Source organism: Uranotaenia lowii, chromosome 3 (assembly GCF_029784155.1).
Source record: "Uranotaenia lowii strain MFRU-FL chromosome 3, ASM2978415v1, whole genome shotgun sequence".
NCBI classification, from domain to species: Eukaryota; Metazoa; Arthropoda; class Insecta; order Diptera; family Culicidae; genus Uranotaenia; species Uranotaenia lowii.
Window position 1 is genome coordinate 150,974,421 of NC_073693.1, and position 12,147 is coordinate 150,986,567.

The 12,147-nt window shown below is 39.1% G+C and overlaps 1 protein-coding gene across 19 annotated transcripts in view; it reads left to right on the forward strand.

Moving 5' to 3' along the window:
* Nucleotides 1-12,147, forward strand: part of LOC129755058 (transient receptor potential cation channel trpm) — a 423,280-nt gene that overhangs the window by 368,970 nt on the left and 42,163 nt on the right. For 13 of the 19 annotated variants that reach the window (XR_008739153.1, XR_008739150.1, XR_008739152.1 and 10 more), the window contains one exon: nucleotides 12,078-12,107. The exons of the other annotated variants lie outside the window; for them this stretch is intronic. Coding sequence is in view for 8 of the 13 variants with exons in the window: in XM_055751377.1 (XP_055607352.1) it covers nucleotides 12,078-12,107 (30 nt within the window). In the remaining 5 variants the exon portion in view is untranslated. The remainder of the gene's footprint in view (nucleotides 1-12,077; nucleotides 12,108-12,147) is intronic. 19 annotated transcript variants of the gene reach the window in all.

Genomic DNA, 12,147 nt, shown 5'->3' on the forward strand with positions numbered 1-12,147 from the left:
GGAACCAATCCTGCTTATGACTTTTGTGCCAATTTATAATTTCGCTAAAAGAAATTTTCTACTTGAAAACTTTGTCTAAGACCATAACTTCGTATCTTATTATAAGATGTTTAAGTTACAGTCCTCGACAAATTTATTCAGCGGATAATTTACTTTTGAGAAATTATAAATTGGCTCGCTTTAAAAGAACTTACAAAAATGTGGTTTGATTTTTCAGAACATAATATTCAATTTTCCCATACAAACCAATTCACTCATGTAAACGTTATTTTAAAATTCCACAAAATATGATGGATGAGTTTTGAACCAAAACAAAGCTTTTAAGATCCTATTTCGGAAAGAAAATACAGCATTTCCAACAATAATCCACTTATATTCAATCAAATTTCAGATTGATTCTCGACCAACTATAAATATTAAGCTTTCAACTATAAATATAACTGATTATCTGTTTGTTTTTGTGCATTCAAAAATAAGTACAGTGCATTCAAATATAACTATATATATGATAGATTAAATTCAATTTTTATGATTGATTTCATGAGTCCAACTATAGGTATTATAGATTTAACTTATGGGTGAGGTTGATTCAATCATAGATATGATAGATTCATTTATATTTTTTTGGTCGATTCCATTTTTTTTTAAATATATCTTTATTAGTACCAACTCATCATTACATTTATATTACATTAATACATTAAATTAGGTGTTCAGTTCAATAATGAACTTTCAGAGCCCTATAGTTCAATAATCACTAAAATTTATTTATTCGACTTAAATTTGCTGAGCACAATCAAGCATTTTTATAAAGGAGAACATCCTGTAGTGAAAAAAAAAATATTTTAAACTAAAAACTAAAGCTATCCTAAAATTAAACTAATTGTAGAGAGAGCGAATCTCTGCGATGGAAGACTGCATCGATTTGCCTCTGAAGTTGGAGATGATTTTGTTGGCCATCTCTTCGATAGATTCAATGCCTGCAATCCGATGAAGATCTTCGGTGCTGTGCCAAGGTGGAAGCCGCAAAATCATTTTCAGAACCTTGTTCTGAATCCTCTGGATGGCTTTCTTCCTCGTCGCGCAGCAGCTAGACCAAATCGGAACTGCATACATTATCGCTGGTCGGAAGACTTGCTTGTAAATAAGCATCTTATTCTTCAGGCAAAGTCGGGATTTCCGGTTGATGAGAGAATAAAGAGATTTAGTGTATTTATTACATTTAGATTGAATATCTTCAATGTGATTCTTAAAAGAAAGATTCCGATCAAGTGTGAGTCCCAAGTACTTCACGTGATCAGACCATTCTAAAGAAACCCCATTAAAAGTTATGGAATGATTTTCATTAGGTTTTAAAAAATTTGCTCTTGGCTTATGGGGAAATAAAATAAGTTGAGTTTTGGAAGCGTTAGGAGAAATTTTCCACATTTTCAAGTAATTCAAAAAGGAATTTAAATTTTGTTGCAATCTACTGCGTACCACCCGTAAATTTCGACCTTTGGCTGAAAGCAAAGTATCATCAGCAAATAATCTTCTACCTTTTCCTTCTGGAACATCAGGAAGATCAGAAGTAAAAATATTGTATAAAATTGGCCCAAGTATACTACCCTGAGGGACACCAGCTCTAATGGGTATCCTTTCAGAGCATGAATTTTGATAGCTTACTTGCAAAGTTCGGCTAGTCAAATAATTTTGAATAATTTTGGTGAGATATACAGGAAAATCAAATCGAGCTAATTTAGCTACTAAACCTTTGTGCCAAACACTGTCAAAAGCTTTTTCAATATCAAGAAGAGCAACACCAGTTGAATAACCCTCAGATTTGCTAGCGTTAATCATATTAGTTACACTCAAAAGTTGATGTGTAGTAGAATGTCCATGACGAAAACCAAATTGTTCATCAGAGAAAATAGAATTCTTATTAATGTGAATCATCATTCTATTCAAAAGAACTCTCTCAAATAGTTTATTTAAAGAAGGAAGCAAACTAATTGGTCGATAACTTGAAGGCTCTGAAGCACTTTTTCCAGGTTTCAAAATTGGAGTTACTTCGGCATTTTTCCATTTATTGGGAAAATAAGCCAAGTGAAAACATTTATTGAAGATTTTAACTAAAAAATTTAAAGTGCTTTCAGGCAACTTTTTAATAAGAATATAGAAAATCCCATCTTCCCCCGGGGCTTTCATATTTTTAAATTTTTTGAAAATCAATTTAAGTTCATCAATATTTGTCTCACAAGAACTTTCAAACACAATTTGCTTAAAAAGATTATCATCAAATTCAAGGGAAATTTGAGCATCAATTGGACTTACAACGTTTAAATTAAAATCATGAGCAGACTCAAATTGTTGGGCTAATTTTTGAGCTTTTTCTGAATTAGTTAAAAGAAGTTTATCCCCATCTTTCAAAGTAGGAATTGGCTTCTGGGGCTTTTTTAGAATTTTAGTTAATTTCCAAAATGGCTTTGAGTAGGGTTTTATGTCCTCTACTGCTTTAGCAAAATTTTCATTATGAATGAAATTTAAACGACGTTTGATCTCTTTTTGAAGGTCGCAATAAATTAATTTCAAATCCGTATTCGTTGAAATTGGCGTCGACGAATGTTTTTCAGTCGTATCAAAAACTGAAGATCATCATCAATTAAAGGTTGATTAAATTTATGTTTAACTTTAGGTATTGAAGCGGCTCTAGCATTGACTATTGAAGTTGTCAAATTTTCTACAGCCAAATCAATATCTTCTATTGAATTCAATGGAACGTTTACATCTAAATTACGTTCAATAAAATTCATATATCGCTCCCAGTTAACCTTTTGAAAATTAAAAGTTGATTTTAAAGTGTTTTCAATGGGACTTAGGGATAAAGAAAATGTTACTGGAAGGTGGTCTGAATCGAGGTCCGCATGAGTAACTAATTGACTACAATGCTCGCCTAAATCCGTTAGAACCAAATCAATTGTGGAGGGATTTCTAATTGAAGAAAAACAAGTATGCCCATTAGGATATTCAACAGTATAATAACCTGCAGAGCAGTCATTAAACAAAATATTCCCATTTGAATTTACTTACTTACTTACTTACTTAATGATCCCGCGCCGATCCTCCGGTGCATAGGGCCGTGGTAAAAGACCTCCACTGTTGACGATCCGGAGCCAGCGTCTTCACCTGGTCCCAGTCAAGATTCTCGTCGACAGTTCGGATTTCAGCGGCTAGGCTTCGCCGCCACGAGTTTCTGGGCCTGCCTCTTCTTCGATGACCTTCTGGGTTCCAGTCAAGCGCCTCTCTGCAAATCTCGTTTTCATCTTTTCGCAGCGTGTGCCCAATCCATCTCCACTTACGTTCCCGAATCTCGATTTCTAGCGCCCTTTGATGACACCGGCGATGTAGTTCCTCATTCGAGATCCAGTTGCCAGGCCACCAAGCGCGGATGATGTTCCGCAGGCAGCGGTTTACAAATACTTGCAGTTTTCGCGTCGTCACCGCATATGTGCACCAAGTTTCGCACCCGTACAGCAATACGGATTTGACGTTTGAGTTGAAGATTCGGATTTTCGTTCGTAGAGAGATCTGGCGTGACCGCCAGATGTTTCGGAGACTCGCAAACGCAAATCGGGCCTTTCTGATCCGGGTTTCGATGTCTTTCCTGGTACCACCATCAGGCGTTATCTGGCTACCAAGATACTGGAAGCACTCCACTTTCTCAACTTGTTGCCCAGCTACCATGAAACTGGAGGGATTTCCTGTGTTGATCTCCATCGACTTGGTCTTTCCGACATTGACTTTGAGACCTGCTGCCTTGGAGCTTTCGGTGAGGTCGTCGAGTTTGCTCTGCATGTCTTGTTGTGTTTGGGCGAGCAAAACAATATCGTCAGCCAGGTCAAGGTCGTTCAGTTGCTCCATTGTTAAAGGATTCCACGGCAATCCTCGGTTCGGTGCACAGTCGATCGATCCAGTCAGAATCTCATCCATTACGATGAGGAAAAGTAGCGGTGATAAGATACATCCTTGTCTCACTCCAGCAGTTACCGGGATTGGTTCGGACAAGACACCATCGTGCAAGACCTTGCACGAAAATGCCTCGTATTGTGCTTCGATGAGATGGACTAGTTTCTCTGGGACCCCTCGTCGCCTTAGAGCCGCCCAGATGTTTTCATGATTAAGTCGGTCGAATGCTTTTTCGAAATCAACGAACACCAGCAGAAGAGAGTCTTGGAATTCGTTGATTTGTTCCAGTATGATTCGTAGCGTTGTGATGTGGTCCACACATGATCGTCCGGATCGGAATCCAGCTTGTTGCCGTCGGAGTGTAGCGTCGATTTTCTCCTGGATCCTGTTCAGGATCACTTTGCAATGTACTTTGAGGGTTGTACAGATCAACGTTATGCCTCGCCAGTTACCGCACTCTGTCAGGTCTCCTTTCTTCGGGACCTTAACGAGGATACCCTGCATCCAGTCGGCCGGGAATGTTGCAGTATCCCAGATGTCAGCGAAAAGACGGTGCAACATTTGTGCTGACAGGGCAGGGTCGGCTTTCAGCATTTCAGCAGGGATGCAATCGATCCCAGGTGCTTTGTTGGATTTCATGTTTTTGATTGCCGCTTCTATTTCAGCCAGCGAGGGCGCTTCCGAGTTGACGCCATTTATGCGACTTACTGTTGGCGCTTCAAGCAGCGGGTTCTGTTGGCCATCGCTATTCGTGACTCGGAAGAGTTGTTCGAAGTGCGCAGTCCATCGTTTGAGCTGATCTGTTCGATCGGTCAATAACTGACCTGCTCGGTCTTTCAGCGGCATTCTTGCATTAGTTTTTGCACCACTGAGGCGGCGAGAAATGTCATAAAGTAATCGGATATCTCCATTGGCGGCGGCTCTTTCCCCCTCTTCGGTTAGGGAGTTTGTCCAGGCTCTCTTGTCTCGTCTACAAGCTCGTTTAACTGCCTTTTCCAGCTCCGCATATCGTAAGCGGGCGGCTGCTTTGGCTGACCCGGTACATGCCTGCTCAATTCCGACTTTCGCCTTTCTCCGATCATCGACCATCCTCCAAGTTTCATCCGACATCCATTCACTTCTTCTTCCACAAACTTTACCGAGAGTACCATGGCTCGTCGTGATAAAGGCATTCTTGATTCCACACCACTGTTCTTCGACTGTTCCGTCTGTCGGCAGCTCCGAGGCTCGGGATTCTAGCTGTTCAACGTATGCCCTTTTCACCTCTGGATTCTCCAACCGGCGGACGTCGTATCGACACCCGACTCTCTCCTCGCGCCTTTGGACACGCGCAACTCTCAGTCGTATCTCGCCAAGGACGAGGTGATGGTCAGATGCAATGTCTGCGCTTCGCTTGTTGCGGACATCAGAAGGCTCCTTCTCCATTTTCGGCTGATGCAGATGTGGTCAATTTGATTTTCTGTTCGGCCATCTCGGGATACCCAAGTGACCTTATGTGCTGGTCGATGGGGGAAGAGCGATCCACCGATCACCATGTTGTTATTGCCACAAAATTCTACAAACAGCTCTCCGTTTTCGCTCATCTGTCCTAGGCCATGGCGCCCCATGATGCGCTCAAGGTCTTGATTGTCGGAGCCAATCTTTGCGTTGAAGTCGCCCAAATGGATTTGAATGTCACCCTTCGGAATTCTCTCTACCACGCTGTTCAGTTGACTGTAAAACTGCTCTTTCTCCTGCAAATCGGCAACGTCAGTTGGCGCATAACACTGGACCATTGTAAGGTTTCTAACCCGTGTTCTAAATCTGGCTACGATTATTCTTTCGTTTATCGGTTCCCATCTAATGAGGGCCGCGTAGGCCTGCGGGCTTAACAGGAAACCAACTCCTCGTTCCCGAGTAGCATGTTCTCCTCGTATGCCAGAGTAAAGCAGGACTTGCCCGGATTGTGTCTTGTGTTCTCCAGTATTAGGCCAACGGACGTCGCTCAGTCCCAGAATTTCAAGCTTGAGGCGGCTAGCCTCTCTAGCAAGTTGTTCCAGTTTGCCTTGTTGGGCAAGGGTTAAAACATTCCAAGTTCCAATTCGTGTCCGTGTTTTCATGCTAAAAGTCGTCGCCAAAGTTCCAGATCGGTCATTTCTTTCGGATTCCGTAACAAGTTATGAATCGGGAGCAGTAGGTTGTTAGCCTAAAGTCCCTATCCCGCGATGGGGCTGCCATCTTGGACTTAGCTGGCGGGAGCCGCATTTCATAAATTCAGCCGCTTGCTGCAAGACAGACGCTGTTTGAGCCGCCCCTGACCTGGAGAACAGACGCTCGGTTGTTGTTGCACGCCGCCCCTGACCTGGGGAACAGACGCGTGCGGCCACCTTCTCAGTCTGCATGCGACCAAAGCATCCACCGGGGTTGGGTACCCGATCTCCGCTTAGGTTACTCGCACCCCAGCCGGCACCGCGGGGAGGTAGAGATAGGAGTTGTGAATAAGAGGTGATATGACCACTATGGGGTCTCGTGTTGCACATTATCCACCGTTTACCAGCCCCATTTGAATTTGAATTTGAATTTGATGAAATATTATTCCAAGATCGGTGTTTTGCATTAAAGTCACCAATAATAAAAAATTTAGATTTATTTCTGGTGAGTTTTTGTAAATCTCCCTTCAAAAAATTTTTCTGTTCACCGCACCCATTTTCAACCACCTCTGAGAACGATAAACAACGAGTCTGTGGCGCAGAATCAGCCCAGGTAACATTAAAATCACTTCGGGTATTACCCAGCCGTGATTCCAATGTAGGCCGAGGCTGACTGCGAACAGGCAGGTTGTTTGCCGGTCTGACGTGTGTAGACGAAAAAGAGGAAGGAGGAGAAGAAACTTTTCTGGAAACTTTGGGGTTTTTCCTAGAAGCAACAATTTTTGCCCTAACGGGACAATCTAGAGAATTCGAGGAATGATTACCTGCGCAATTCGCACACTTAAAAAATTCTGTTTTTGGCTTATCACCACCAAAAAGGCATTTAGATTTTTCATGATCGAATGAGCCGCAAAACATGCATCTGGCATTCATTCTACAATTTTTAGTGCCATGACAAAAAGCTTGACAACGACGACATTGCGTAATATTTTGTAAAAAATTGGTATGGGATTTACGAAAAGGTTCAAATTTTACTCGACAATGAAACATAAGACGAGCCTTTTCCAAAATTTTCAAATTATTAACCTGATCCTTTTTAAAATGGATCAAATAAAGTTCAGGAGCAAAACCAACACTACTGGTATTATTCGTGTTGGTTCTTTTCCTCATTTGAATTACTTGAATTGGAGAAAAACCTAACAAAGAATTTAATTCATTTGTGATCTCATCCGGTGTCTGATCGCCGGTGAGACCACGAAGTACAACTTTAAAAGGACGATCACCTCTAGTGTCGTACGTAAAAAATTGGTGTTTTTTATTATTCAAATAATTTAAAATTTTTTGAAAATCATTAGAAGATTCCGCCAATATACGAGCAGTTCCCCTTCGACCGATCTGGAAATAAATCTTCACATCCTTGACGGAAGTGACGATTTCTTTTCGAAAGACATTGAAGTCAGGAATCGTGACCGTTATTGGTGGAATCTTTTCGTTTTTAAGAGTATAAGAAGAAGAAGAAGGTTTCTTAGTACTCTTATCAGAATTAAATATGAATATTTCCTCTTCACCGATGTTATGAAGGACATCGAATGAATTGGAAATTTCAACTTTTTTGGCAGATGGCCCTGGATTAGGTTCAGCAATCCGTTTTCTTCCGGCCCTTGAGCCGGCCGAAGACTTCCCCATGCTGGAAAGAAAAGAGAAAATATGAATAAAAGAGAATGAAAATAATTTTAGCACTGAAAAGTGCTGATTGAAATACAGGTAAGGAAAAAATAAATAATGTAAAATGTTCCTGCAGGTACACAGCAACGATACGATGCTCCGGCGTACGTGTTGACGGCTCAACGGTACAGATGGAAGTGAATCTAACCATTTTTTTATCAGCTTCAAAACTGGTTTTTTTTCTGTTCTGCTGCTTTTATGCCGGGAACTGCACTGATCTTTGAAGCAGGCAGAATATCAAAAGCTGTTCCCAAGCAACCAAAAGTCGCATAAAACAGATACAAAAACGCTTACTCAGCCCTATCATTGATATAAAGTACGTTCTGTGCAGCTCAAAATTTTAGTTCTTATTGATAATTTCAAGTTCCAAAACCAGTGATTTTTCATTCAGCTTCTAGCGGCCTCTTAATTCAGCTTAAAAAAAATTGCAAAATGAGCAAAAAATCTCTCTCTATCTCAACTGAACCCTTGGCTTCGGTTCATATCACCATCTCTTGATAATTTACTGTGTTCTGTACCGGTGCCGCCATGACGACACGCGCCGGATTCCAAACTCCACAAATTCCTCAATTGCTTCTTTTTCACCTTTCCTACATATATCCTATCAGAATGGTCACTCAATTACTAAATTACTTATTGAAAAAAAAAAACTTGACCGGCTTGGGGATCGAACCCCGCCCTTCGTGGTGAGAATTGAACACGCTACCACTAGACCACGCCTAAATGTTGTTCTGATTGAAAACTCGAAGTAATGATTTGATTTTGAAAGCACATCAATGCACTTTATGTGACTTACCAAATCCCGTTTTGAGCACTTTTGTGCCCTTTATGTGACTTATCAAATCCCGTATTGAGCACTTTTGTGCCTTTTATGTGACTTAAGTCCCGTATAACGTACGTATAGATCACTTCTGCAACTTTCAAGTTTGTTAATAAGTACATTTAGTTCACTCATGGGAATTGGACAAAACAAGTCACATACAACGCACATATCAATCACTTTTGCAACTTTCAAGTTCTTTAATGAGTACATGAAGTTCACTAAAGGGAATTAGGCAGTTGATTCTCTTTGTCAGCCAATATGTAACTATCAATCAATGCCTTCATTCAAGTAAATATGTGACTTTTGGTTGCTTGGGTTGCACCTGGCGAGGATAAACCTTAAGGAGAAAAGTAAGATAAGAAATTTAGAATATAAACTCTTATTCATGAAGCGGGATGGTTTCGATTATTTAGACTGTTCTGCAGTCAACTTTTCTATATAAATTTTTAGCTGTCCCTGTAGCAAGCCGGATCCGACAGTGCATTTCCTAACACCGGATCGGCTTTGTTGACTTCGAGAACTGAAGAAGAAGCAACATCGAAATTAAAGTGCGCAAAAAGATTCCCGGAAAACAGAGCTGATGATAGTACCTGGAACAAAAAAAGGGAAATTTAAATAAGTATAACATAAACAATAATAAAGACAGAATAAGCCAATTTATTGCAAAGGGTGACCTGTTCCATATGTTCGGCAAAGGGACCGTCCTCTTCAATCATTTTCGATTCGACAACAATATCAAATTTAAAGTTTTTTTTTGCTTTTTTTAGCGCTGGGCGAACAAATCACACTATCATTTAAAGATACCAAAATTGAAATTGAAATCTAGCCAGTTGAAAACATCAACCAATTGTTGAATTTATTTTATTTATAGTTGAATGCCAAGAATCAATCATAAAATTGTAGTTCAATCAATCACATTTACAGTTAAATGAATTATACTATAGTTGTTGAATCTGTTATATTTATGGTTGATTGCAGGAAGTCAATTATTCGTTTCTAGTTAATACTATTATAATGATAGATGAATGTCTCAAATAAAGAAACAATTGTAGTGACTTTTATAGTTGAATCAATTATACCATTAAAGTTGAGTCTATTATATGGTCGCGATTCGACCAGACCGAACTGAACGCCATAAACTTGATTTCGAGAAAATCAAGTTCAAAGTTCACAACCCTACCAATTGATACCATTTTATAAGATATCTCATTTAATCATTTTACCATCACATTTAGACTCTTATAAAGCCGTCGAGCATATACTGGTCGATTTCTGATTACACAATAATCCTTAAACTGAATTTTTATAGCAATATGTTTGCACCCAGTTCACTCTGGTCGAACCAAAATGTTTGAAAAATTGCCATGCGCTATCATTTGACTGGGCAATTTATTCTAAACGTAGGAGCCTACTATTAGGCGCTTTACGAGCAGCACCCAACAAGTATGGCTGATGCTTCGAAAATGTTTTTTTTCGTTGAGCCAGAGTGAACCGAGCCATACAAATTTCGTACTTTTGAAGTCCGGAACATCTTTGATTGTTACTTACCGGTTGCGTTCAGAACGACAGTAAGCAATAAAATAAAGTATCTTTTATCGATAAATGTTAAAAATTCTAACATCCTCTTGAGTAAATTGGAAAACAATACTCAAGGGATTCGGTTCAGTCTGGCGAAGCGAAATTTTAACAAATGCCTAAAAACCGAAATATAAAGTTTTTAGCCACGGGGACGTTTTTTATCATTTAATTTAGCAGATATGAGTTCGAGACGAGCAGAAAAACTGTTTTGAATAAAAAAAAACCAACACAAATAAGATTATTTCGCACAAAATTAGTTTTCATAACCAAATCAGACTTTTTGTCTTTACCTCTAAGGTGGCTCTCAGTTCACTTTGGCGCAACGCATTTTTGCCATTTCCACTGTCTACAACATTGAAATTTTCTAATAAAATCAGAAAAAATAGGAAAAATGTTCTGATTTTCATTGGACAGGTAGTTTATCATGTTTCGCATCCACTGCAATAGATAACTCAATTTTTTTCAAATTGGCGTTCAGTTCGGTCTGGTCGAATCCCGGCCATATGAAGATCAATCAGCAGTTGGTAGATGAATCTATCAGATTGATTAAAAAATGACCCAAAATCGACTCAGCCTAATGTACGTACACCCATGGAACTGCTTGCCAAAAACCCAATGCTTATTTAGCAAATTTCTGTGCCGAGAATGCGCTGAAATGTGAACTGTACCTAAGATGAATGGAAAAGTACTATTGGCATAAAAATTTTAGTTCCAAGCAAAACGATGCATGACTACTATATTCAAGCGAAACAAGAAAAACATTTTATGGGATTATTGACACGAATGCCAAAACGTTGGTAAAGTGTCACAAATAAACAAAAAAAAAATGTGATTTTCATCCTATTGGATAATTTATCCCCAAAAAAATAAAGAGTGAGAGTCGAACTCACTACAACATCTCATGTCGGTCATGTCATGTCGGTTGAATTTTCTACATGATTTTTTTTTATTTTTCGGCTGAAGATGACTTGGAATCGAACTCATGACACCCATGGATCAAACATTTTTCAGTAACTCTGCTTGTGGACCTATCAGGTCCGCGTTAAATCTTTGAAAAAAAGCCCTATTTGAATAAAATTTCTGGCTACCGGTGCCCTTAATTTGCATTAATTCAGTATCAATCGATGCTAATGTGCTTCAGCCCAATGCTGAACATGGTGCAAAAAAGCATTAAGCAACCTTGTATAATGCCAATTTTCTGATTCGAAAATATAGCATTTGTCATTCTATTTTAGAGCTATGTTGCATTTCAAAAGCATTGTGCAAAGCTGATAAAATGCTAGTTGCATTCTAAAAGAGTGGTATAATTCTAATATGATGCAGCGTAGCACTCGAAGGGCTGTTATAATGCTAAATTGCAGTTGATGTGCTGATATTGTGTGATTAATGCTGGTTTAAAGCTATAAAAATGCAATGCTTAAGTGCCTCTGGTTACTTGGGTATGCCTCTCGATGACATGCAAAATCAGAGGAAAAAACAGTAATTTTGAGGTTTTTCGTGTTGTCCGAGGTTTTGTTCATCCGAGGTGCCCCTTCTTCCAACTCTCTTGGATAAGTAAGGTTTTACTGTACAAATCAGCTGCATTTTTATTTTATCACTGAATTTTTTTTCTATTTTTCATTTCCGATGTGTGTTTTCCAGTAGAATTCAAAGCAAAAACCAGCGATAAGCGTTCTTTTCGAGGATTGTGTTTCTGAAACAACTTTTTTTTTTTATTTAGCATGCTTCTTATGTGTACCTTTAATAATTATAAATCAGAAAAAAAATCATAATTTATTCTGAGTTTATGTTTACAATTTTTAGTTTTCTTTAGTTTAAGACAACGTTGTACAATGAAAAAAAAACAAATCTAAACTTTTGCTCATTACCTTTTGTAGGTAGGTCTGACCGGATGTCTCAAGGCAAAAGTTAGTCCCATTTACTTGTGTGCCAATCGTTGGGCTTTTT